General features: G+C 34.2%; 1 protein-coding gene across 1 annotated transcript; it reads left to right on the forward strand.

Moving 5' to 3' along the window:
* The first annotated feature begins 864 nt into the window (after window positions 1-864).
* LOC142982326 (PAS domain-containing protein cky-1-like) lies at window positions 865-23796 on the forward strand. The gene is made up of 11 exons (XM_076128770.1): window positions 865-1256; window positions 10670-10851; window positions 14361-14434; window positions 14507-14596; window positions 14950-15138; window positions 15554-15738; window positions 17570-17676; window positions 18722-18872; window positions 20272-20580; window positions 21958-22106; window positions 22653-23796. Exons 1-11 carry the CDS (start codon window positions 1246-1248, stop codon window positions 22844-22846), a joined length of 1641 nt encoding a protein of 546 aa, XP_075984885.1. The 5' UTR covers window positions 865-1245; the 3' UTR covers window positions 22847-23796.
* The last annotated feature ends 1546 nt before the right edge of the window (window positions 23797-25342 follow it).

The raw sequence follows: 25342 nt of genomic DNA on the forward strand, positions 1-25342 counted from the left end.
CCATATCTGTCCCACTGCAGGGCAAGGGTCTCCTCCCAAACGAGGGGGAGGGGTTAGGCCTTGAGTCCACCACGCTGGCCAAGTGCGGGTTGGGGACTTTGCATGCCCTCAATAAATGTATTAAAGAAATTTTAGGCGTGCAAGGTTTCATCACGATGTTTTCCTTCACCGTTAGAGCAAGTGATAATTATTTCTAATACACACATAACTTCGAAAAGTCATTGGTGTGTTGCCTCGGATTCGAACAAGTAAGTAAGGTACACTTTACTCGAATTAAAACGCTATTCGCTCACGTGAACACAGCGAATCTCTGGCCGTCATTAAATTCTAATTAACATTAGCGATCTAGATGCGCCGCCACCCCACCTCCGACAAATCTCGCCGCGCACAAATCGACTCTTATTACGACAATATCAATAACTGTCATTGCGCCCAATCATTATAGTTTCGTCTCGTTTACGCGAAACAACAGTAATTACCCCACCATTACCTACATCTCTTTCGAACTCATTAATCTAAAGCGAAGCGAGTAACGAACGACTCGTTCCATTTCTTTCGCGCGAAACAACAACCGATGCTGGAAAAACGCACCTCACAAATATCTATCCGTCTCGCTCGCACCCACTGTACAAAGATCTCAAAATAAAATCTTCAAAAGAATATTTTTTTCTTAATTACACCACAACTACATTTTCAAAATGACAAGACGAAAATGTTTCAAAAATGTGAAATTGGAACAGTCCCCACCACGCGTAGGGATTCGTTAAGGCGCGCGCGCATGTTTTTTCAACGTAAAAAAGAAAATAAGGCTCGCGGGAAAGAGAGGCTTAGTTGCTTTTTATAGTCGTTGTCCCGGTGCGCGGGCGCACGGAAGTATCGGAGCTTCAGGATCGAGCCTTAATCTCATTCTAATAAAAAGCTCACGCATAAATTGACGCGCTGACATTAGATTTAAATTATAATAGTATTTTTTATATAATATTATGAGTAGTCGTGTGAGATCGTGTAGATGTTGAATAATGCGAGGCACGTGCGGTTTATGGTTTATTTTATTGTTACATTATAATATAATTTTTGTGAAGTAAAGTGTGAAGGGTTGTTTTTATTGAGTTATCATTAGGACTTGGACGTTCGAGCTGTGTGGTCGTGTTTACTTTATTTTTAATTTAAAATGAACTCATGATTTTGTGTTGCAAGTGGCTAATTATATTAGTTTTTGGAGATTTTTAATTTTGTGCAATCAAGATGTTTTTAAGGTAAGATTATTCGATCATATTAATTATTATTATCGATAATTATTTTGAAAGCATGTTAAACTTTATTTTTATAATTTTTTTGTTTTTAATAATTTTATTATAAAGATTTTTTTATAATTTTTGATGAATCAAGGTAAAAAAAACTCATTACAAAAGCCAATTATATTTAAATCTTACAATCATTAACAAATAAAATACAGGACCTTCTACGTTTTATTTTTATTACAAGAAATAATTGTATTATTCATTTAACTTTGAAACGTATCTAAATAAAAAAGAGAATTCAATGAAAACATATTTTTTTAACATGATATATGTATTTAGTACAAAACATGTTATTTGCTCATGTCTACCTTTACACAAAAATACGTCACATTTCGTTACCTACACGCTAAAAATTCACACATTGTTTTACAGTATCTACTTCCGAATATACACAACCAAATATGGGCATTATTTTCTTCTAAATAAAGGTGTATATAGCGTGTATTTAATAGGGATAAAAGTTAGGTAATATGAAATAGCCTTGTAAAGTAATATATGATATTTGCCTCTAAATATTACGTTGTGTGGAATCGTGATATACGCTTTGATATTAAATTGTATGATTTCATAACTGCACGTGTTATAATATTACTTTTCGGATTTATTTATAAGTATTTGAGTCGTGAGATTTTTGTTAGAACATCAAATAATATTGGAAATAAAATATGTTAAATTCCTTATTTTAAACGAACATAGAACAGTAAATAAATAAAAACTATAAAGTTTTTTTTACATAATGCATTTTTAAGGCGGACACTATTTTTGCATCACCATCCTCTAATTAAAAAATACCAATTTTCTAAGCACATTAATGAGTATGTATGATCTATACATAATACAAAGAATGAAAATATAAACGATGCTTAATTATTTTAAATCAGTTTGTCACAAAAATGAGCAGTGATAGCCGAGTAGTATAAGTTGACACCTCCCACTCGAGTGGTCGCAGGTTCGAACCCGAGGCAACACACCAATGACTTTTCGAAGTTATGTGTGTATTAGAAATAATTATCACATGCTCCAACGGTGAAGGAAAACATCGTGAGAAAACCTTGCATGCCTAAAATTTGTTCAATACATTTATTGAAGGCATGCAAAGTCCCCAACCCGCAGTTGGCCAGCGTGGTGGACTCAAGGCCTAACCCCTCCCTCATTTCGGGAGGAGACCCTTCCCCAGCAGTGGGACATTAATGGGTTAAATTTATTATTATTCTTTTTTTATTTTTGTCACAAAAATATATAAAAGGATCTAATGAAATTCTTCAATTCTTGTTAGACAAAACAAGAATATTAGATCCATAAAAACTATAACCTCATCTCATTAACAACTATCTCATTTTTGGCGCAACACTACTAACATTCACTACTTCCAAATCACTTCAAATTAAACATCATGATAGACCCATCCTTTTACCAAAATCAAACTAATCACTTAAAAGAGAAACTTAAAACAAGCTCTTACACATTTAAAACTATAATAAATATACTAATAAGTACTGGCTGTAGATAATTTGTTGTATAATGAGATACACAATTACTTTTTAATTCATGACTTGTTCTAAACTGATGATCCGGTTCCATAAGGAGGTATTATCGATAGATTTACGTCTATATCCTTTTATTGACGTCAGATCACGGAACACGATTCTGACGTGGATTTACGGCTTAGCTGAAAATTCTCAATCTATTAAGCTAATATGCAATATTCTAATCAACAAGCATGCAAGCTTTTTAATAAACACTTGGGGCAGTAAAGAAAATTTTGTTTTTTGTATAATTAAAATATTTAGCTCTAATTAAAGTAGCTATGGTAAACGAGGGAAGGGTAAGGGGAATCCCGAAACGGAAGAATTTTGTCGAATGGAAAATAAATCAAAAGTTTTGAAAGCAACATTGATTTTCCAAGAAGTAAATATAACTAATTAATTCCACCGCTCATTCTCAATTTTATATCTAATCAACATTTTCAGTACTAAATAAACAATAAGCACTTTAAAGTATAATCTACACTTTTCACATTAAAACAAATATAGAAAAAGCGTCAGAAAAATACGCTCTCATTTTTCGAAACAAAAGAACAAATTCAATTATTTTTCAAAACGAAATACAATTCAAGTTGGAATTCGTACTCTTTATTTTCAGTTTGAATCATTTGGTATTCGGTCTATTACCTGTGCTGTGAAAATAAGTAACGCCTTCAAAAATATTTTATTTGAATCGGCCTTCAGTGTTACGTGAATATTTTAGAACATCTTTTTTTGACTAAAAATTTATATAAAAGTTGAATTACAATTATGATATTATTATATTTGTAATCTTCTTCTATTGCGTTGGACCACGTAATGGATTCAAGACACAAATATTCTTTCATTCCGGAAAAAAACTCGCAATCGGAGGGGTAATTTCCTACCACTATCAGCAACAGGCCAGCTATCGACTAATTTTGTATGAAAAACGTGATTAGCGCCTCTAGCGGGTGCCGTAGAAACAGAGTTTTCAGTACATTATAACTACTAAATTATGATACGCTATAGTACCGATTGTAAAAAAATGCGCTACTTTAATATATGGGTTTAATTAATATAGTTATTTGTAATTAAATATAAATATATATAAATATTTTTTTATTCACTTTTTGGAGCTCGGTTAATGTAGTTTTTGTTAAATTGTTATTTACTAACAAATTACTTACATTACTTAACTTAATTACTTAAATAATATATATAGCAATTAAAATAGTAGTTTCTCTATCGTAACTGATCTCATTTTGCACCTTTATACAATGTACAATATAATTGCGGGCGGGCGCGCGGGCGGCTGAAATCCAACACCGACGGTTTTAAGTTCTATCCAGTTTATAGTAGAGCTCTTCTCTACAGTAAAACAATGACCATTTTTTATTTACATCGACTATTATTAATGCTACATACCACCCTACTACTATAATAATTCTATTTTGTTCTTATGGGACTGTCTTAAGCTACAGAATAAGAAAACCCATAGAATTTAAAGCCCTTATTAAATAAAGGTATAAAATCCTACTACCTACTGTCTGCTTACAATTTTTCATTAAATACCTGAAAATATATTTACAACGTACATATATAAAATCATTCCTAAGGGGTACGCAGAATGTAAAGTTAAACGCACCTGAAAACTTTTTTACAATAACTCAGCTATAATAATAGAGCCTTGCTAGTACTATAGCAGTGTCTATATTGTTCCAAGTCAGTAAGGTAATTGATTATTATTTACTTGTGAAGAAACAATTTCATTTTCGAAATATAAACTTAGTTACTAGACATCCATAGTATGTAGAGTCATTCGGGGTAACTGTTCGCAGTGGGTAAGTGAGCGCAGGGCCTATATCTCTGATCGGGGTGAGGGGGCGGGGGTGACTGTTTTGGTCAATCGTAGCTGCAAGCGACGCGAACTAATCGCGACATGTCAGTGCGCCGCACCACTCTTTGTTGTTTATTTATTTGCAAAAAACTGTTTTAGGCCATTTGATTGTGTCTTTCTTATTGTTTGGAAAACATTCTGACACACAAGATTGTAAAGCAACACCAGAAAAGTCATGTTTTTTTAATTAAATGGTTATTGTTGTTGAAATTTGCAAGCGTGATATAAAGTTATATTCATTACTTTGGACTCAGCGGTTCTTATATTCAATTTTGGGGTCTGCGGGAAAGTGTGCGCGGGTAAGTGGGCGCACGCGCACACTTGCCCGGATTCATAAAGATAAATAAATTTATATAATTTTAGTAGCAAATAAACTCTTATTTACTTATTTATTTTAGTGTAGCGCCATGTTTCGAAATTATATTAGTAAAAAACCTGAACTTGCGACTGTTACAACAAATCGCTAAAGCAAAAGCTCTAATTGAACAGGGTAAAAGTAAAGCAATTAGTATAAGCGAGTCATGTCTTCGCAAAAGACTTAAATTAAACGTAGCTGCATCTTCAATAGGTCGGTTTAATCCAGAAACAGTACAAATTATTTAATTTGATTAGGTATTAATTTTTTTATATTTATACCTAGAATGTTCAAGTAGTTTTGTTGGTTTTGTGTTTGGATTTTCTGAGAAGGAGATGTTTGGTTCTGGTTAATTTTCATTAAATTTACTTCAAAGGCTAGATAATTTTGGTGAAACAATTTAATTAATATCATTAATTTCGGTCAAATTAACCAATACGTTCGCTTGCCCCAAGTGCGTCTTTTTACCCCATAGCTGTGCGCACACTTACCCACAACACGGGTCAAGTGTTCGCATTCCGACTTTCAGTTGTTTTTGTCTGTTTGAATGAAAACTAATATACTTACAGATTTAGTTTGTCTTCCAAATTGTAGTCTAATAAATGTTTATTTTGATATGTTACTTTTATTTTACTGATAACACTGTTCTAATTCACAATGTGGTCCCAAAGGTGAAAGTGCGCACACTTGACCCGAATGACTCTATGTATGTACAAAGAAGTATCCTCATAATAAAATAAATATATAACAAATACATTAAAAATATATGATTACATAATTCTAAAAATAATGATCTCATAATGCTAAATTAACTCAAGGATATCACAGACAGACCTTAGCAAGCCAAGTGGCTGTTGACCTACCTCGTCTGATTATAATTTAACCAGCTGTCATATTGCAATTAGAATTTCCTCACGTCAAGTGATAAATCTATCCAACATCCACTTATCAATTTCTCATTAATAACCCATTGGAGTCCTAGGACATATGTCTCTGAGAAAGCAACGATTACGATGCTCACCACGTGGCCACTTGATCGACGGATTAGACGCTTCTGCTTACACATTGTAACCCTTAGATGGTTTGCATAATTAAGACGAAATGCTCAAACATTTTCCCATACTAGAATTAGTTTTTAATCCACAAAAATACGCGAGAAATTTCAAAGTATATTGGCTGGTATATTAGGCTTTTTAATTCCTATTTCAACTATGTTTCTGTTTGGCTTAGAGCTTAATGTATAATAGAATACGGGAATTAACGCGAACACGTGTTCGCGTTAATTCGCGCAACGCGAGAGTTTAAAAGTTATGGCTTAGAGCTGTCAAGGTGTCAAGTGTATTTTGCAGACGTTAATAGACATAACGGTTACAATGAAGATATTCCCTTTCCTGTCATTCTAATACAATAGGGACTAATTACCTTTGTGCACCACACCCGCAGTGTGACAGCCTATTAGGATATATCATTGCAATTTGCATAATAAACCACACAGTCAAACCTTTGGCGAATATTAATTAGGGGAAGTGTACAAACCGCAAACTGGAAGCGTGGATGCGGTTCACCGGTGTGCCGGAAACTCGCATCTATTCATATCCACGGCACATTATCTTAGTCTGGTGATATTTGCATCGGACACGGTACACCAGATGTCCAGCTAATGTACTACGGAAGAATTTAAACGGTCGACTTCCACAATCGGCGTGAAGCGTTCACGTCATTATACGCCTCAGTATGTAAGGAATGCCAGTTTTTGTGGTCCGACGTGTAAACGATTTTACAGATACATTCTTGATTTGATATATTTAAAAAGTTCGGTCTCTTTTAGCGGAAGGGGTCACGTTGAGTGACGAAAAAATTAATGAGTCCTATTTTTGGTTCAATGTGGTATATCTCATAGAGGAATAATAGTTGTAATGTCCTGTAAGTTGGCGAGTAATGACCTATTGTAAATATATTACTCCACATATGGACATGCATTGTGTATATTTTCCTCAAGAAACCAGTCTTCTTTGAAACTCAAGTGAAATTATTTTAAAGAATGTTTTTGAGATAGTTTAAAATGTCGCAACAACATTTTCAAAATTGAAAACGGTTCTTCGCAAAACGTTTTATTAAATTTGTAATGCATTGTCTGATAAGCAAGTTGTTAAATCGTTTTAAAAATGTGTTTCATAAATAAGGAAAAACAGGCTTTATTCCATCATTTATGCTGAAGCACCAGCCAATGCGAAAACAATTTGTGGGTTTTCCAATATCTCAATGTTCAAAAGACACGCCACAGAAAACCAAAGAGAAATATAGAGTCCAATAACTAACCGAGGATCAATGAATAATCCCGGATCTACTTTTAAAGATCATGGACCATCAAAAAACCTTATAAAATATGACTTAGGAAAACAAATACAGGATACATCCATCTATAAATCCCACAACTCATCACTATCAAAAATGACAAATACACTAAAGCAACAATAAGAACACACACGAAATCGATTAATCATCAAATTTATTCGCTATTACGCCAATCGATCATCGAAAACAAACAATCGATTCGGTCAAATTAATAACACTGGCCACTCGTTCCCACAATCATACTTAACGATGGTTGGAAAAAGAATCTAATCACTCAAATAAAAAAGGGTAGGTATAAAAAGGACTGCCAGGTGAGATGAAAGGGCCGCGCATGCGCACCGCGCCGCGTCGGGTGCCTTAGCGCATGTTAACATGCTACGGACGGACGGAAAGACACTTCCTTAGGTCTTTTTTTCTATTTCATGGGCAATTTATATCGTTTGAATTAATTATGTTATAATAGGATTATTGTGTAAGTTTACACTGTTTTATCACTTCATGTATTTAAGAAGATAAGTTAAGGGCTTTATAAAGCCATAAGCAATGTTTGTAACAGTATAAACATGTTTTTTTATTGATTCAATGGATGCGTTGTATTTATTTAAAATCCAATATTATGCCAAGGGTAGATTTTTTTATTCAAAGAATATCACATGCATAAATAGAATTTTAATAATACTGTTGCAACAGTAAAAGCAATTTATTGAAAAAAAATAAAGTACTGAAACTTATTATAAAATTGAATAGATATAGATAAATCAATCCACTTCCGATACCAAGTTTTTCTTTATAAAAATAAAAACAAATCACTAGAATTCCGCAACAATGCATTTTTAGGAAAAAAAAGAACAAGTTCAGAAAAATATTTGCATTCTATGGAGTGCGTGGCAATAAATCAACACATCCTGCGCGTGCGCAGGTTACATAACCACTTGTAACGTCAAATCTCACGATACAATCGCTCTATTTTGCATCAATTGTTTTGTTTTTATTTTTATACGCATACATTTATACGAAAACACAAATCTTTTTTTATTGATTTTGTGTACATGCTGTATATTTAATTATGGAAATATGCCTAGTAAATATTCATATTAGGAGATACTTATAGGGTGTTGTTAATTTTTAAGAATACATTCCCGTAATTGAATAAATATGAAAACATTCAATTTTTTATTCGTATTTGGGGTTATATAAATATTGTATTTTAAATAGTTTCCGAATAAAACAAATCACTTCAAAAAGGACAAAGTTGTCAACGCAATATGTCAATACTTCCTGTGCGTGACTTGCTTATAAGTGATGTTTGCAATATCTCACACTGTCACATAATAACTCATTATCCACCTTCTAACTGAGTTGTAAGGCTTTCTTCCGCAATTATCTCGACTACTATACCAATATTCCTTATTTTACGGCTACTATTCTACTATTATTATGGTAAACAAATGGCTAGTACGTCATTTATATGATAAATTAAATTAAACGAAACTTAAATTATTGATTTATTATGACGCCTTTTTGTAGGCGACTGGCGACATAAGGTAGTAACCTAGACTAGGGATTATATCATCGGATTTGTCATCCACTCATTATACTTCGTTTTTACTATTCACAATGTGTACTTAGGCCCTTATATCTAAGTCTATCCAAAATATGAGGTATATTATTACTTTCTTTGCAGCATCACAAAATTTCAAAGAAAAATCTTATGCTCATTGGTAAACCAGTGTTTTGAATCTTCTGAAAGTCTTAAACATTTTGTCAATTTGACTACCTTCAGCCATTTTTGACTTAGAGGATTAAAAGAAACTTCATAGTCGAAGAAATTACTCGCTCGCTATAATTGCAGTCTAAGTTTTCAGTAGCAGCCTATTCTGAAAAATAAATACATACAAATACTGACTACTATCAAACATTTATAATTCAAACAAAAAAACTTTAAAACAATTCACACAAATCACCACCGCAATATTAATATTAATTTTAGCCAAAAAAATATCAAACATCCCAAACTGGCATGCGCAACGATAAATCAAAGGCATGCGCGGTCGCGGCGATTACACAATACGCGATGAGATGCTATGTTAATACTTGAATGACAAGGGACACCTGTCCGGAACATAGCATCCGCGCATTGTCTCACATCCTACAATGAAATGCATTTCTTCTTACTAAAGCAGGAAAACATTTGTGATTTTCTGATTTCGCTTGTTTAGATATAAGGATGTTGTTATTGGTTTTGAGAATTGTACGTCGTTGAGTTACTCATTCTTTAAATGTTTTTTACTCCTAGGTGTAAAACATATATCTTTAGGAACTAGTGGATATTCTAAAATCATATTTAAATACATGAGCTAAAAGTGATTCAAACCAAACGGACTACTAAAATTCTGGCGTTATTTTTTTTATAATTCACCTCTAGCTATTATTGAAATGTATCTTAATCTTGGAACATGGATTGTTCTATTGCAATTACATGTCGATAATAATAGTTCTGTTGTTTAGGACACTAGATTGTTACATGTGCTTAGTTATTTCACTGCCTATTTTCAAAATATATATGAACATGAAACTGTATAGGAATTTATTTTATCCGTTCTTCTTAGTAGTAACAAACGAAAAATATTGGTTCGTTGTAACACACAAGCTATAAAACTCATGTTATTTCTTATTTGATATAATGCAACTTTGTTGCAACCGACGCTGATTCTATCGGCCGACATATTTTATTATTACTGTGCTCTACTTACTTATTAGTTTTGTTCTAAGGCAAGTAGTTTTGTAGTTAAACATCTGTTTGAGGAAAACAATGTAGAGATTTTTCGTTTTCATGCTTTTACTGTTAGATTTGGTAGTAATTTTAACATCACCGTAGATATTAGGTACACTCCAATGAAAAGGTCGTAATTGTTATGGAAATGTGCGTCGTTTAAGTTAACTTACACTCTTCATAGAACTTTAATTAATATTTTTAGGTAGATATACTAACAATATTTAATGACCTTTAGATATTTAGAACAACTTTAAGTTCTCTGGTAAGCTGAAATTCACCCATTGTGCCAAAGGGTCTATTGTTATTATTATTCTTGACTTGATTTTAATGACTTCTTACAATAAGGACTTTCATTTTGACACGCATTAGCATCCCGGCTCTACAAGAAGACATATTGCGTTTTCATAGCATAACTATTTATACCTTTGAGCAATAAACAACTAGATTCACTTGTTTCAAATACTCTTTTCCATTGTGCAGATTCGAGCCCACGAAGTCAACGAAAGGTGCGAGCAAGATGCGACGCGACCTCATCAACGCGGAGATATCTAACCTTCGGGACTTACTGCCACTGCCGCCGTCCACCAGACAGAGGCTCTCGCAGCTACAACTCATGGCACTCGTCTGCGTTTATGTCAGGAAGATGAATTACTTTCAACAAGGTAAGTTAAAACTTAAACCACTTCTTCTTCTTATCGTATGGTTAGTGGTCAACCTAGTGTCAAAGTTGTTTAAGCCGCCCGAAAGCCAAAACCACTAATGTTAATTATTTTTTCCAAGTTATTAAAGTTTACTTTACAAAGTGCGTTGTAGAAAAACTTAGGTGATACCATATAATGTTTGGCTTATGCATTACTAAAAGCACTCATAGATATGAGTTAATATTGGGGGTGAATCCTCACAAATAATTGAGGGCAAAGAGTAACAACACTAGTTAGTGTCGAAATTTCAAACCTTACACAGTATTTCAATGACTGTGAAGAGCGTATCATATTAACCTGTAAAAGCATCAAATCGGAGGAAAAACATGTTTGAAAACTTATAAGAATTAGGTAACTAGAAGCAATATTATTGTGTAGCAATTACAAAAATTATAAGGAAACTCCTAAGGAAAGGGAAAATCTTGTAAATCTATATATTATTGTTAACTTTATTATTAAACTTGCATGTATCCCGTCGGCCGTGTTGCCAACTAATAAAAGTATGTTTCATTATAACGCCGCCTCTATTTTTCTTAAATTAGTTAATCTGAATATAAACTCTGTATTTAGACGAGACTGTGTAAAGTTCTTTACGCTATTCTGAGAACAGGTACGGTGCAGTTAGCTTTAGATAATCCAAATATTCCAAGCGGACCTATTGTTTGCTAAAACTTGGCAATTGAACGAGTTGTAAATTCAGTCTCTGTTTCAGGGAATTGTAGTAGTAGTTGAGATTATTTCAGTTAAGGAAATTATGCGCTTAACTGCTAAATTTTCTCGCTTGCACAATGTCTGAAATAGACGCTATTGAAAGAGAATTAGAAGTCCGACTTTTTAAATTTCCAACAGCAAAACATAACCCCAACTTTTTTGAATCTGTAGAAACAGAAACCGCATAATTACGTTACTTCTTGACGCTAAAAAAATTACATTATTTAAAATGAAAAGATAAAACTAAATATTATTTCAGGTTTTTTTTATTGAATTGTGTCTATTCTATCAAGTCGCATTTTTTTATTTTTGATTTTCTTTTTCCATAAGTTAGTTTCGTTAACCTATTCAGAGCAAATCTAACAATATTCATTCATTCAAGATTTTCCCACACAAATTCTAAAAAACCTAACTACAATACAGTTAATAATACAAACCTATATAATCCGAACAATAAATCATGTTACATTCGCAAACGATTTAATGATAGTATCCGCCTTCACCGTGGTCACAACGACCAATCAAACCCCACCACTAATAACCACACAATTACTAGACCACTGTCAAGAACATTTCATTGAGAACGACCACTTTCCACATTACTCATTTGATATTATTAAATAAGGCCCCGCGTCTGTCTGTATGTGCAAGACAAATCCTTAAAGTACTTAACAGATTTTCATGCATTTTCACGCAAAGCAGACTTATTCATAAGAAAAGTTTCAGCGTATAATTTATTAATTTGCAGCCTCAGCGGTCAGGATACATTTGTACAAACTGCTGAACGCTTTTTGATGCTATTTGAACCAAAATACACAGTGATTTCAAAAAAAATATTATAAGTATTGTATTATTTGTTAATTCACCGCCGCGCCTGGTTGTCTTTTCATGATACGCTTAAAAAATACTAAACGGTTTTTCACGCAGTTTTCATCAATAGACAGAACAATTTAAAAAGTTTTAGAGAGAGTGATTTTTTATGAACAATGAACATATTTTTATTTATAAATAAATGAAGGGTTTGCTGGTTATTTACTGAAATATCATAAATATTGTTTTATACAAAAAAGAAAGTGTAACAATCTTGTTTCAATCAAAATCAGAACTATGTCAGCCAGGTCTAGTTAGTCATTACAATAGAATGTTCTCAGCATACCCACGCACTGATCGAGTTATATAATGCCAGGTCAGGATTAACTAGATCGATGACATTCAGCCTCTCTCGCTATGATTCATGGAGCAAATATTTTTTTTGGTGACTGTACTTTGTTGATATTTGTTTATGCGTTGTAATATGACAGTTGGGACAGTAATGAGTTGTATTGCAATTTTCTATATTAGGTGCTATTGTATCGCTTTCGCTTCGAAAGTTTGACGTTTAATATTTATTTGAAGAATAGTTGCTTTGTTAAAAATTGGCTAGAGGCGTGGACCACTTGTTCATAACTACTAAAAGAAAACTTCTTCTCAAGTTCTTACTATATTGATTTGCATCTTTTTAGAAAACTGGCTGTTAAATCAAGCATAAATTTAAAAAAAATTATGCTCCGTTCATAAAGCATTTAAATTCAAGAGTACAATTAAGATCATTTTTATGTACGTACATACTTTAATCTCCACGAAACTTTGGACTTTTATCACTCCGAAGAAATCACACACAAAAACGTCAGATTCTTTTTAGCGCCACCTATTTTCCACTAATCTAAACTCTAATCTTACATAATAAGTTGGATCTCAGCCAACCGCAACTGACATCGTACCGTTACCTTTAAAGCCCCACCCCTTTTCACAAAAACCTCTGACGTTAACAGCAAAAACGTTTTGAATTCCTTTAATTACTTTGTATTTGCATTTCAAAGGATTTAGATGAAGATCTCTTATCTTTTCATGGAACAAATCTATTGAAGAATGCAACGCTTCATTGACGTCAGTGTTAGACAATCAATCGGTCATTACTGGAACGAAGGCGCTAGGGTTTTTTTATAACAAATGATATCTTGATAAGGAGTTTTAGTTAAGGTAAAGAAAAGTTTATAGGAACAAAAAAGTTGATCATTTGAATGTAATATGGGTTTTAGGAATAATATGAGGGCCAGACTATATTTAAGTGCTTTTTGAAGTAAGTACAGATATTATTCGCCGTTCAAACCAAAAATATATACGTATAAAACTCTTGTAAATATTTGTAAATTTAATTTGTTACTGGTCACTTTCAACTGAGTTCTGACGTATCCATGAGACTGACCGACTACCTATAGACTACCATATATGTATATTCCGGATGTTTTATATGTTAGTAAATGATACAAAAACAAAAGCCATATTTTTTACTATGCTTTACTGACTACACAACATAGCACAGCAATAATAACCTACTAAAATTAAACAATACAAAGATAAATTTAATTACCCACGTTTTGCAGGCAATAAAAACTACAAGCAGATTACATAACTCGAAAAAAATTCACACACCTTGTCGTACATTTCATCACAAACTTCCTCGTTTTAAAAAGTCGTGCAATGGGTATATCATCTTCATTTCCATGTAAGATTTCCCCGTTCTCATGCTCTAAATCTTTGACTAAACTCATCACGTCCTCCCTTATCCTTGATCTACAGGCAACGTCTCCCAAAACTTTTTGTCAGCTCACCTTCAGTCACGAAAAGGCATATTAAGACGTTTAAAATGCATTTAGTTCGCTATCTTATCTACCGTTGCTATTACTTCACCCATAATACCCTCTTTCTTTCTGTTTTAGTGTTCAAAAGTCACGACTTCAGCTATCAGTATCAAGAACAACCGACTCCCACACCTAATATCGGATTTTCAAAGGTATGTTTTTATATTTTTCAAGTTTTACGACTAGAGTTGAAGACATAAACTAAGTTTACAATGTTCTTTCAGGCTATGAACGGTTTTATGATGATGATGACACAGAATGGTAAACTATTGTACATATCGGAAAATGCGGCGGAATACTTAGGGCATTCAATGGTATGTTTACTTATTTAAGAACAGAAATACTTTTGCTATTAAAATACACGCTTCTTTTTTGCGTTTGTATCGGTTCCTTGCACTAATTATATTTTTTTATAATCAATTATTAATTATTATTGTGGTTTCAACCTTTTTGATCTCGGACGGGGTGAAGGGGTGATTTCTTACCACTTTTGTCCACGAGTAGTAGTAGAACTCTTACATGAAAAACTAATATACATATAGATACTAATATTCTACAAAGGGTCTATTATTTTCCAGTTGATTACATATTAAGCTCTCAATAGCACGCAAGACAGAAAATCACGCTACTGGTTTACATGTAATCTCTAATCATGTTTTGTTTTTAGGAGGATCTCCTCATACATGGTGATAGTGTGTACGATATAATAGATAGGCAAGACCACCAAACAGTCCAAATGGAACTAAACCGAGGCGGCAACGGAGAGACTGAAAACGTACCAAAGAATAGGCATTTCTTCTGTAGAATGAATGTATCGAGAAACGCGAGAAGACAAATGAGATTTGGTGATCAAAAAGTAAGTCAAGCACAATCCAGTAGTATTTTGATATTGCTTTTATACTTAATTGATTTTGATTATTAACAAAACCTTAATACCACCTTTCACTTCTCCGTTGACTTCTATTTGAAAGCCACTATGCTGTACATGGTTTTCTCTCTTAGGTTAAAGTCTTTAACAGGTTATGTCAATGCAGCAATGTACTGAATAGTGACCATGAATTTGACATGCAGTTGTTGTCACCTGAGATACGTAATAAGCCCACTTGTCAGTCACACTTTGACGATTAAATTACTGTGCTGATTCATCTGAAATTGAACATGGTGAAAAATTCTATCTCAAGGTAGTGACCATGCTCTAAGTGGCCAGCCGCGGATGAAGACAATTAAGTTTTGTTCCATAGACCAGATTGGTAATCGCTTGTTATTTTCAGGTAGTCCTTATCCGCGGCCACTACGTGTCGTACCTGCCGCTGTGTAGCCGCAACGAGCCGGTGTTCCTGTGCGTGTGCACGCCGCTCGCGATGCCGGAGACGCGCGAGTGCGTCGTGCACGGCGCCACCAACGTCTTCACCACCGTGCACGCCATGGACATGAAGATACTGCACATCGACGCCAAGTAAGTCATACTACCCCGCTCTGTACACTACACACCTAGTGTCTTACTGCCGCTGTGCAGTCGCAACGAGCCGGTGTTCCTGTGCGTGTGCACGCCGCTCGCGATGCCGGAGACGCGCGAGTGCGTCGTGCACGGCGCCACCAACGTCTTCACCACCGTGCACGCCATGGACATGAAGATACTGCACATCGACGCCAAGTAAGTCATACTACCCCGCTCTGTACACTACACACCTAGTGTCTTACTGCCGCTGTGCAGTCGCAACGAGCCGGTGTTCCTGTGCGTGTGCACGCCGCTCGCGATGCCGGAGACGCGCGAGTGCGTCGTGCACGGCGCCACCAACGTCTTCACCACCGTGCACGCCATGGACATGAAGATACTGCACATCGACGCCAAGTAAGTCATACTACCCCGCTCTGTACACTACACACCTAGTGTCTTACTGCCGCTGTGCAGTCGCAACGAGCCGGTGTTCCTGTGCGTGTGCACGCCGCTCGCGATGCCGGAGACGCGCGAGTGCGTCGTGCACGGCGCCACCAACGTCTTCACCACCGTGCACGCCATGGACATGAAGATACTGCACATCGACGCCAAGTAAGTCATACTACCCCGCTCTGTACACTTCACACCTAGTGTCTTACTGCCGCTGTGCAGTATTCGATAAAATAGATAATTATATTCATAGTACTAACACCACTAAGCGTATTTGTAAACTGATAAGTAGCAATAAGATAATGCTCAAGCCAAAATTACACGGTGTAATTGGAAAAACAGAATTTTATTTAATTAAGAACTTTAGCGGGAAACAAAAATCTACGAACGCATGAAGCAACAGTCTTCAAAAACCACTTAAGCGCATTTTAACTATCTCTCTTGAGTGTTAAAACAGCGTTAAGCACCAAATAAAGCTCACACAAACTACTTTTATCAATGAAACTACAAAACCGCTTCACACTAAGCTTCTCTACCTAAAAAACAAGTTCCACGTATCAAAGTTTTCAACTCCCGTGCAATATCGCTGAAACAACTAATGGAAAAGCAAAAAGCATTCAAGTGAATTAAACTAAAACTGTTCTAAGCAAAAAAGCCTTAGCGAGATAGGCTCCCCGGTACTACGGAAGACCTCAAGATAGACTACCAATTTATTGCATAGCGGTATATTTTAATCTACTTTGTGACTAAGATTAATTGATAGCTTGCGCGGCAACTTAACGCAAAATATTATTTCAAACCCCATTTTAGATTTAATAAAACTGTAAATCCATTTCTTCATTAACCATCACGTGTTTAATTATTTTTTTAAATTAAGTAATTATTAATTTGATTAATTGAGAAGTGTTGGGTGAACGGGACTTGTTAGTTGTTTTTTGACTGCAGTTCACGCAATGGATGAGATGTTCATGATACCACTATCGGCAAAAGAATAAAATATTAAATATTGTGTGTTGAGCACAAGCATTTACTCTAAGTCTTTGAGTTGGAGTTACATTTGTGAGTTTGAGTATAGGAACAAGTCGTCGTACAGAAAGCGAAAAAACAAACTTGTAGATACAACATACTTCATTATGTTTCCGTCAAACAAAGTTAACTGGAGTGTTTATAAACGTATTATTATTAGTTTTCTAGATATCCGTGTGACTGAATATAGCTGCAAACCGCGGTAAAGAAGCAAAATATGGCATGAAAATTAGTGGATTATTTACTTCCTAGCATCGACTCGCACCTATATTCAGACACCAAAAATTTTTTGTCGTGTAATTTTGCATACTTTGGAAACAAATAACCCTGTATAAGTTATTCAAAGATATTTATTTGATTCATTTTGTTGCAGCGGTGAATGGTACTTAGGTTGGAAGAAATCAGAACTGACAGACGTGTCATGGTACCAGCTAATCCACTGGGACAGTTTACGAGAGGCACAGAGTAAACATAGATTAAGTAAGTATTCGCATTTGTATTAAAATATTTAGATTTAATCCGAATGTTTAATTGTGTAAGAGAATCTTAAACTCTTGGGATGTCAACAGCCTTTAAATTTTATTCTTTAAGTTTACGTAATTAAATAATTTAGTCTTTATTGTTTCAGTTTTAAAAACTTTTAGTTTTAGCTTGCAAAATACAGTAATGTTATAAAAGTTAAAGTAATTTCTATGTCTATCTACTAACAACGGATTTATGACTTAAAGCTGAACCGATTTAGAGAAAATTTAACAGGGCCATAGTCGATTAAATCTCGGAAAAAACAAACATATAGACTACTTTTTTCATAAACAGTAATAGGTAGAAGTGGATCAGCAACTAAAATCTAGTATCTTACAATAGTCACATAAAAAATAATAAGGTTCTAATGTCGTCTAGCACCTCCTTGACCGAAGCAAAAGTTCATACCATCGGGAAAAAAACGTTGTGGAATAATTTATTGGATTAAAAGTGCATCGAATAGTGACAGGCCAATTATTTAGAATCACGTTACACTTAACTTTTTGTTAACGATATTCAATATGCGAGAAACGTATTCAATGTTTATTTTAACTATTTTGTGAGATCAATGGCTGACATTATGAAATTGCGTTTTTTAAACTAGTGAGTCATTTTCAAACATAAGTTATCTCTGTTCTAAGTTAGTCATCAAATCAAAGAATTGAATTTGTCTGTTTTCTTACCATTATGTAAAGATTATAGTGAAATGTAGGGCGTCAGGAATTAAGACAAACATGTTTTTTTTTAAGTACAAAATATAGTTACGTGCAGATAATGAACAGGAGGTCGTGCTACTCCAATAATTATACAACAAGAATTGAAAAAATGCAAGTTTGTGTAAATTGAGTAAAATAAAAAAAAAACTGTTTACGTATATTTTGGGTAGTTCTCAAGAGCTAGATACATTTTAGGGCAGAATCGAGTTCTGCATTCTTCTGGTCCACCTTAAGTTAACCTTTATCACAACGAGTTTTACATATCTAAAATGAACTATTTGTTACAGTAACACAGTCAGAACAAGACAAATGTTGTATATTACTGGTGAAGCTTCAACAGCGTAATGGACAGTTCCTCTGGGTTCACGTCGTGCTGCAAGTCAAGGATGCCACCGACACTCCCAGACAATTCATTGTCGCTACTAATCAGATATTAAGGTATTTATTTTATTCACATTATTTTTGCATAAAAATGTGTTTTGTATATTGATCACGTTTTAGAAAGATATTGAAAACAAATTCTACTTAGTTCATGTTTCTTTGGTCGTGTAGCTATTAACAGTATACCGAAATAACTTTACCATGTCAATTTTAACGCATGATCGATTTGTATTTTATTATCCAGTGCATTACCAAAACTAACAATTAAAATGACCTTACTTAGAAGTAACTTACCGATATTAACACCTGATTTAAAATGAATTACGTTATCTAATGCATTTTTTTATTTCCTGGATTTCACTTTCATCAAAGTTACGCAAAAAAATCCACTTGACAGGTGCAATTACCGTTTAAAAGAGTCTAAAATGATTAGAAATAGGTAATTGCGGTCCATCGTGAATTGCACAAAAATTCTCTAATTTCTTACACGATCAATCATATTCGTAATTATTTGCAACACTTGCTTATCACTTGTTAACTATATATTATGTTATGACAGCTAATTTTGGCAGTATTTCAAAATATAACCTATAACTAACAACTTAGTAGAAAGACTTCGCGTGCACAATTTATTTAAATATAATAATTAATTGTTTTGCGTATATCCAAAATCAAGTAACTGTATCAAGCAGTACCACGATTCTTTACAATTGAAATCATTGAATTTTGAGAGGTTGACATTTAAAATGTACTGCCAAAATAGTTTCTCCGACGCCCGTTAGAGGAGCTGAACCGATTGTCATACAAAATGTTTCGATAACCGTTTGTTGGTAGTCGATAGTAGAGAATATGGTTACAAGCCACTGTCCACTGCATAGGCCTACGGGTCACTTATGTTTTAAATTCTGAATTATTGTATACCTCCAATAGCCGTGAGCCTTGCATACAAGGCTATCTTCTAAGTTCTCGGACTATAGTATTCACGGTGCCATCCTATAGGGAATAGTCATACATCATTCACTCTACTTAAATGTGATTACGCATACGACCTTTGCGAAGGGCACGTGCGATAGTTTAGGTTTCTATAGCTTCCTTTGTGTATGTTTTCACCTAAAGTATTGTATTTTAAGGCACTCGGTATTGTTCAAGCACTTAATCTTTATTTGTAAAAAGATTTTAAGAACTACGTCCTTTCGCACTGAACTTTCACATGTTCAATTTTTCTGTTTTCAATGTATATTCAATACTTAATTTAGTTCTTTTTTTAATGCAAAATATAAGTAAATAGACAATTAATTATAAAAATAATGAATATATAAACCCAATCTAGTTTTTCGAAACGTAAATTTTAGAAGTTGAAAACAAGTATTTTTAAAGCCTAGCCTTTCAATACAGTTTTCTCACTAAAGACTTTAACATCCATTTTCGAAGCTACAACTATGTTCTCCATCCACAGTGAAGCCGAAGCAACAATAATGCTAGCCAACTCCTGGCTGTACCAGTACTATGGTTACCAGAACCAGCCGTGTGGGATGCTCGACCCTCGCTGCCAGAAGTTCTTCAGACGAGACCAGTGTTACCAGGATCCTTACCAAGAATACCCGTATATTGAGAACCAGGAACTCGAGTATACGGGGTACCATGTGTCTTCGTATGTCCAGCCGAAGACCATGGAAGATTATAGTGGATGTGAAAGGGTGTACTCAGATAGAGGACCTGTGGATTATTCTACGCATTCTCCACAGTCTACTGTTAGTGAAGAAAGGTAAGAATTTTGTTAACAAATATAAAAATATTGGCTTTTAATGTACCGCTACTCAGCTAGAAAATGATGAATTGATTAGCCCTTCCACCACACGTATATCACTAGCAATTTTATAAAATGTTACCTTATGATTTGCAACAAAAAAGGAAAGTATACTAGTTATGTCCTATTACCGGACTTCCAGCTTTAGAAAGACGGGGCCCTGAGACGACTACGGTAGTCAGATAAATTCTAGAACTGTTTTAAAAAACGGTGATTCACGCAATATTACCTCACAATCATTTCCTTCAACGTTTTGTTAATTGCTACAAAAAAATTGCAGCAGGCAATATCTATCTCTATTATATTGAAACATGTTATTGAAAACCAAAAGACGGCAAGTGATTTAAAAACTAAACAAATAATAATCCATAAAATAAGTCAAAAACAAAATGAAGCATACAAATTAAAACATAAACACTAAGAGCAAGGTCGGTCGTACAATTTGTACCCGTCATGTCACAGCGAGGGAATATAAATAAGAAAATCATCACCCCGTCCGTTCGTCCGTCTGTCCATCCGTCCGCGTAATTTGACACCTTTCATTACCATATTTATTGTAAACTCGCTATTACAAAACTATATTCTACCATCACTACGAACTAAATAACACCTTATTTGTGTAACACTAAAGTTCAAATTAAATTGATAGTGTGTTTTCCAAATGTATGTTTATATTTGTGATTGTAAACCAAATATGAAAAGGCTGACTCGAAAAGGGTTAAGAGTTTCTGTATGATAGTTCGTTATTTGATGTAATTCAGTATTGGTTTTGACGTGGGATGTTTGTTATGGAAATTATTACTTAGATGTAATAGAGTATTTATAGACTATCTTACGCGTACGCTTCGACGCCGACGGTTGTATATTTTAAATATATATGTTACTAACGTGGAAATAGATAAACCGAAGATTCATTTTACAAACGTGAAAATAGTCTTCCTTTATATACGCCTTGCAGTTTAGTAAAAACATGTAAAATAGATACAATAGTCATACATAATCAAATGCTTTTATCAGTAAAGTAGCCATCAGGATTTCTAAAACAATTTTATGTCTCCTTTATAAAAAAAATATATTTGACGTCAAAAAATCGGCGCTAATCGATTTTCAATACAAACATCTCGATTGCCTGGAGATCTTAGACGCTTCTCTGGTTGCCTTACCCCCGGTTTCTAAGGTACCACGGTTTTTTTTATTTGAGTTTAAACGGTATTGAATAGATAAACTAATATACTTCGAAACCGGACAACAGTCAATTGTTTATAGTGTGTCAGACTGACCCATCAGGCTGCATAGCTTAGACGAGTCCATTAAAATCAATTTCTTTGTTCCCAGGTCACCACACCACTACGACCCACCCCCAGACATAGTGGTGAACAGCAACATGTACATGTACCCTCACCACGGCAAGAGGGAGTACTACGAACAGTACCCTCGAGTCAACTATCACGTGCAAGAACCTTGTACCAGTACTGCTATTGAGAGTAAGTAATTCATCACCTTTTGAAGTGTCTGACGGCTGCCAATGTGCAGTTGTTAGTGAGGTTCCCAAAAAGCATTAGGGTAGTCACTGCACAAAACGTAAAAAGAGTTTCCATTTAATGTATGCCGTTTTCTTCAAAGTTTTTATTTCGGGTGTTAAACAATCAATCGTTTAATTTCAACAATAAAACAAGGTTTTAGGATTTCTTACTTCTAAAATACGCGCTTTCCTCTATTTAGAATCGTCTAATTATTCGAGCTACAAGGGTTTGCAATATTATGCTGAACTCGGTCTTGTATAAAACAAGCAGCATTTTACCTGAAACTATTTTATGAGAACGTTAAATAGGATTTCATCAGCTTGCTCTTTAATTAGTCAGCTTGAAGCTACTCGCTAGAAGAGATATTCAGAGAATATTATTTTTAATACGACTAATTTCAACCGTTTCAAACCACTTTCATTAACATCAATGATCCATACATTACCGAAAGCATCATCTTTGAACATCGAGAATCCACTCATGCTTAATGCCCCTTTTTACCCCCAGGTTTGGAATACCCAAGCGCAAAACGAATGCGACTAGCTCCCCCGCCGTTGACTTTAGAAGAGACCGACGGCATGGACCGATGGAACCCGAGCCCGCCGTGGTCGGACACGACCCTCAAACTACCGGACTACAATCAACGATTCACCTACAACCACATGGTACCGATGCCACCAGAAAGAGCCATGGTTACCTAAAGTTTAAAGTTATGTTCGTAGTATAAAGAATAACTGCGTCAAAGGCCTTTTAGGGAGCCCGAACTGCTTTGACATTAAGTTGACCATATGAAAAAAATATCATAAGTATAACGGCCAGATCCAATACTTCTGAATAAGTGTTGATTACCTTATCAGATAGATTTACGGTAGTCCTTTTTATACATTTGTTGTCATTATATCTTTAGGTTAGGTTATTCGACACTTATCCATGAGTTTTGAAATGATGGCTATGGAAGTGAAATGTGTATATTTAAGTTTGGAATTGAGACTTGAAAGGACTTTATTCGTTCTGTATTTGAGTGTGTTGCAGACATGATTTGAAATGAACTAAGGTATAATGTGTGCCTTTATTTTTAAGCGATTGTTCCGTCCAGTTTATAGTGTCTTCCTGTATTGTGTGTAATTGAAAATGAGTACATATTTAGAATTTGATATTAAAATTATGAAATTGTTGCAGTAGTTTTTGTTTGCGACCGTTTGAAATGTATTTTAAGGAAATCTTTCGACTCTGCTTTTTTAGCACCGTCCAGAAAGGTAAAAAGGTTGAAAACTTTACAATAAATTTTAAAAGTTTTAATAAACAAGGACACTCATGACAATCATGTACAAAAATGACATGTTGTATTTTGAAAATTACTTTAGTTTTAGCTTCCATTCTTCCTACTTTATGCATTTAATTTGTTGTTTTATATTTTCCTTTCAGTTTAGCTCAAATAAGAATTTAAACAGTATTTTACCTATAAGTTATAATAACTAGTGTAAATTAAGTAAGCATTGGAATATGGTTCCGTCCAAATATTTGTGCATTCCAAAGGAATAGTTAAGTTTATTTTGTTGTAAATATATTTTGTAAAAGTAGTGGCATTTATGTAAATAACTAGTTTTATCTTTGTTGTAAGTGAAAAAATTAGCTAAATAAAGAAATGATAAGTTACAAATAGACAGTTGTTTTATTCGAACCCATATCCACAGACAATAAAAAAGGTCTGAGAAGGTCAAATGATTCATGAATTGTCAAATCAAACTCGATCACAAAATTTAATTGCAAAATGTTTAGACTACCACAGAAAATTATATCACTACCTGCTTTAATAGTTTGTCGTCCTAAAAGTTATTTTAGAGTGACTACGCATAAAACATACAATATGTAATTTATTCCATCGGCAAGGCTCAATGCTTAAAATTAATACAATTATTACAATAAATACAATATTGTCATTTTTATGTACTAGTGAACTCGGTAAATGACAATAAGCTCGCACTCTATTTAATGGATTAAATCAATGATAATGGCTAGATAGTGGTGTCATAAACCTCTGCCTTCACCTTCGTCTATAAGTGCTAGAGGAGTAGACGTTATATTATGAAAAAATCTCCTAACAAAATGTTCACACCTTAATTGCAAGTACAGTATTGTCATACGTGCTCTACCAAACGCGATTATCATATTGAACTTAACCGAATACTAAACAGCCGTCGCTTATCAGATTATGCAAATAATGAATTAAGCCTAAGTCATAATGTAAGTATATAGTAACCAACGTACTATATAGTATTTAAATTAGTAAGAATTCGTATGAATAATGTTATAATTAAGCTCTCATTCATGGCTATACTGATTAACTGTGTTGGCTAAAGAATCTTATGTTGCCGTTCTTAATAAAGATAGAGTAGTTTACACTACCTATGTAAAGCCTTAAGGCTATGTTATCAACGGTTAGTCCAAACAGGATATTTTTTGTTGCACAATTACCACTACAAACCCTTATAAAAAGTAGTTAAATATGGTCATCCAAAAATATTAGCTACGTAATTTAAAGATGGGCTTCTTATGATGTAGTGTAACTTTTAAAATTAATTTTGTTAAATCATTATTTATTTTTAATATATACTAATCTATACTTCAAATTACAAATGCAAAATGTAAAAGGATACCACCATTAAATTACCACCCGATATTTGCGAGTCCGCTTGTCATCCTTAGTATTAGTTAGATTAAGTTCTTTATTTTCCATTATTACAATAATTTAACCCCTCCTTAACAATCCGTAACCTAAAATTCCTATCACAATCAAACATTACCACGAAACGCAATGTAAAACATAACACGCGGTTTAAATTTAAACTCAAAGCTGCAATACCACCCATTAGCCACTTCCACTTGCATAAGTTACATCGAATTATATTTAAATGTCTAATGCGTGCGATTAACATAGTTAGTACAAGCGTCGAACTTCTTAATAGATGTAATAGGCTTAGCTAATGCCCAGTTTAAGGTGACCCGTGAAGGTGGTAAAGACTGCTGTAGTAAGGTACAGATGAAGGTATGAAGGAGGTCTTGGTATAGTGGTGGCGCTTTGGCTGTCAATCAGGCAAAAGCTAAGCCCGATCGCGTGTGGTGTAAGTTATGAGAGAGGGGATTGTTGTGCTTTGTTAATCCTTGAGATGCATAATTTGTTGGGTTGTATTTAATTT

Source organism: Anticarsia gemmatalis, chromosome 21 (assembly GCF_050436995.1).
Source record: "Anticarsia gemmatalis isolate Benzon Research Colony breed Stoneville strain chromosome 21, ilAntGemm2 primary, whole genome shotgun sequence".
In the NCBI taxonomy this organism is placed as follows: Eukaryota; Metazoa; Arthropoda; class Insecta; order Lepidoptera; family Erebidae; genus Anticarsia; species Anticarsia gemmatalis.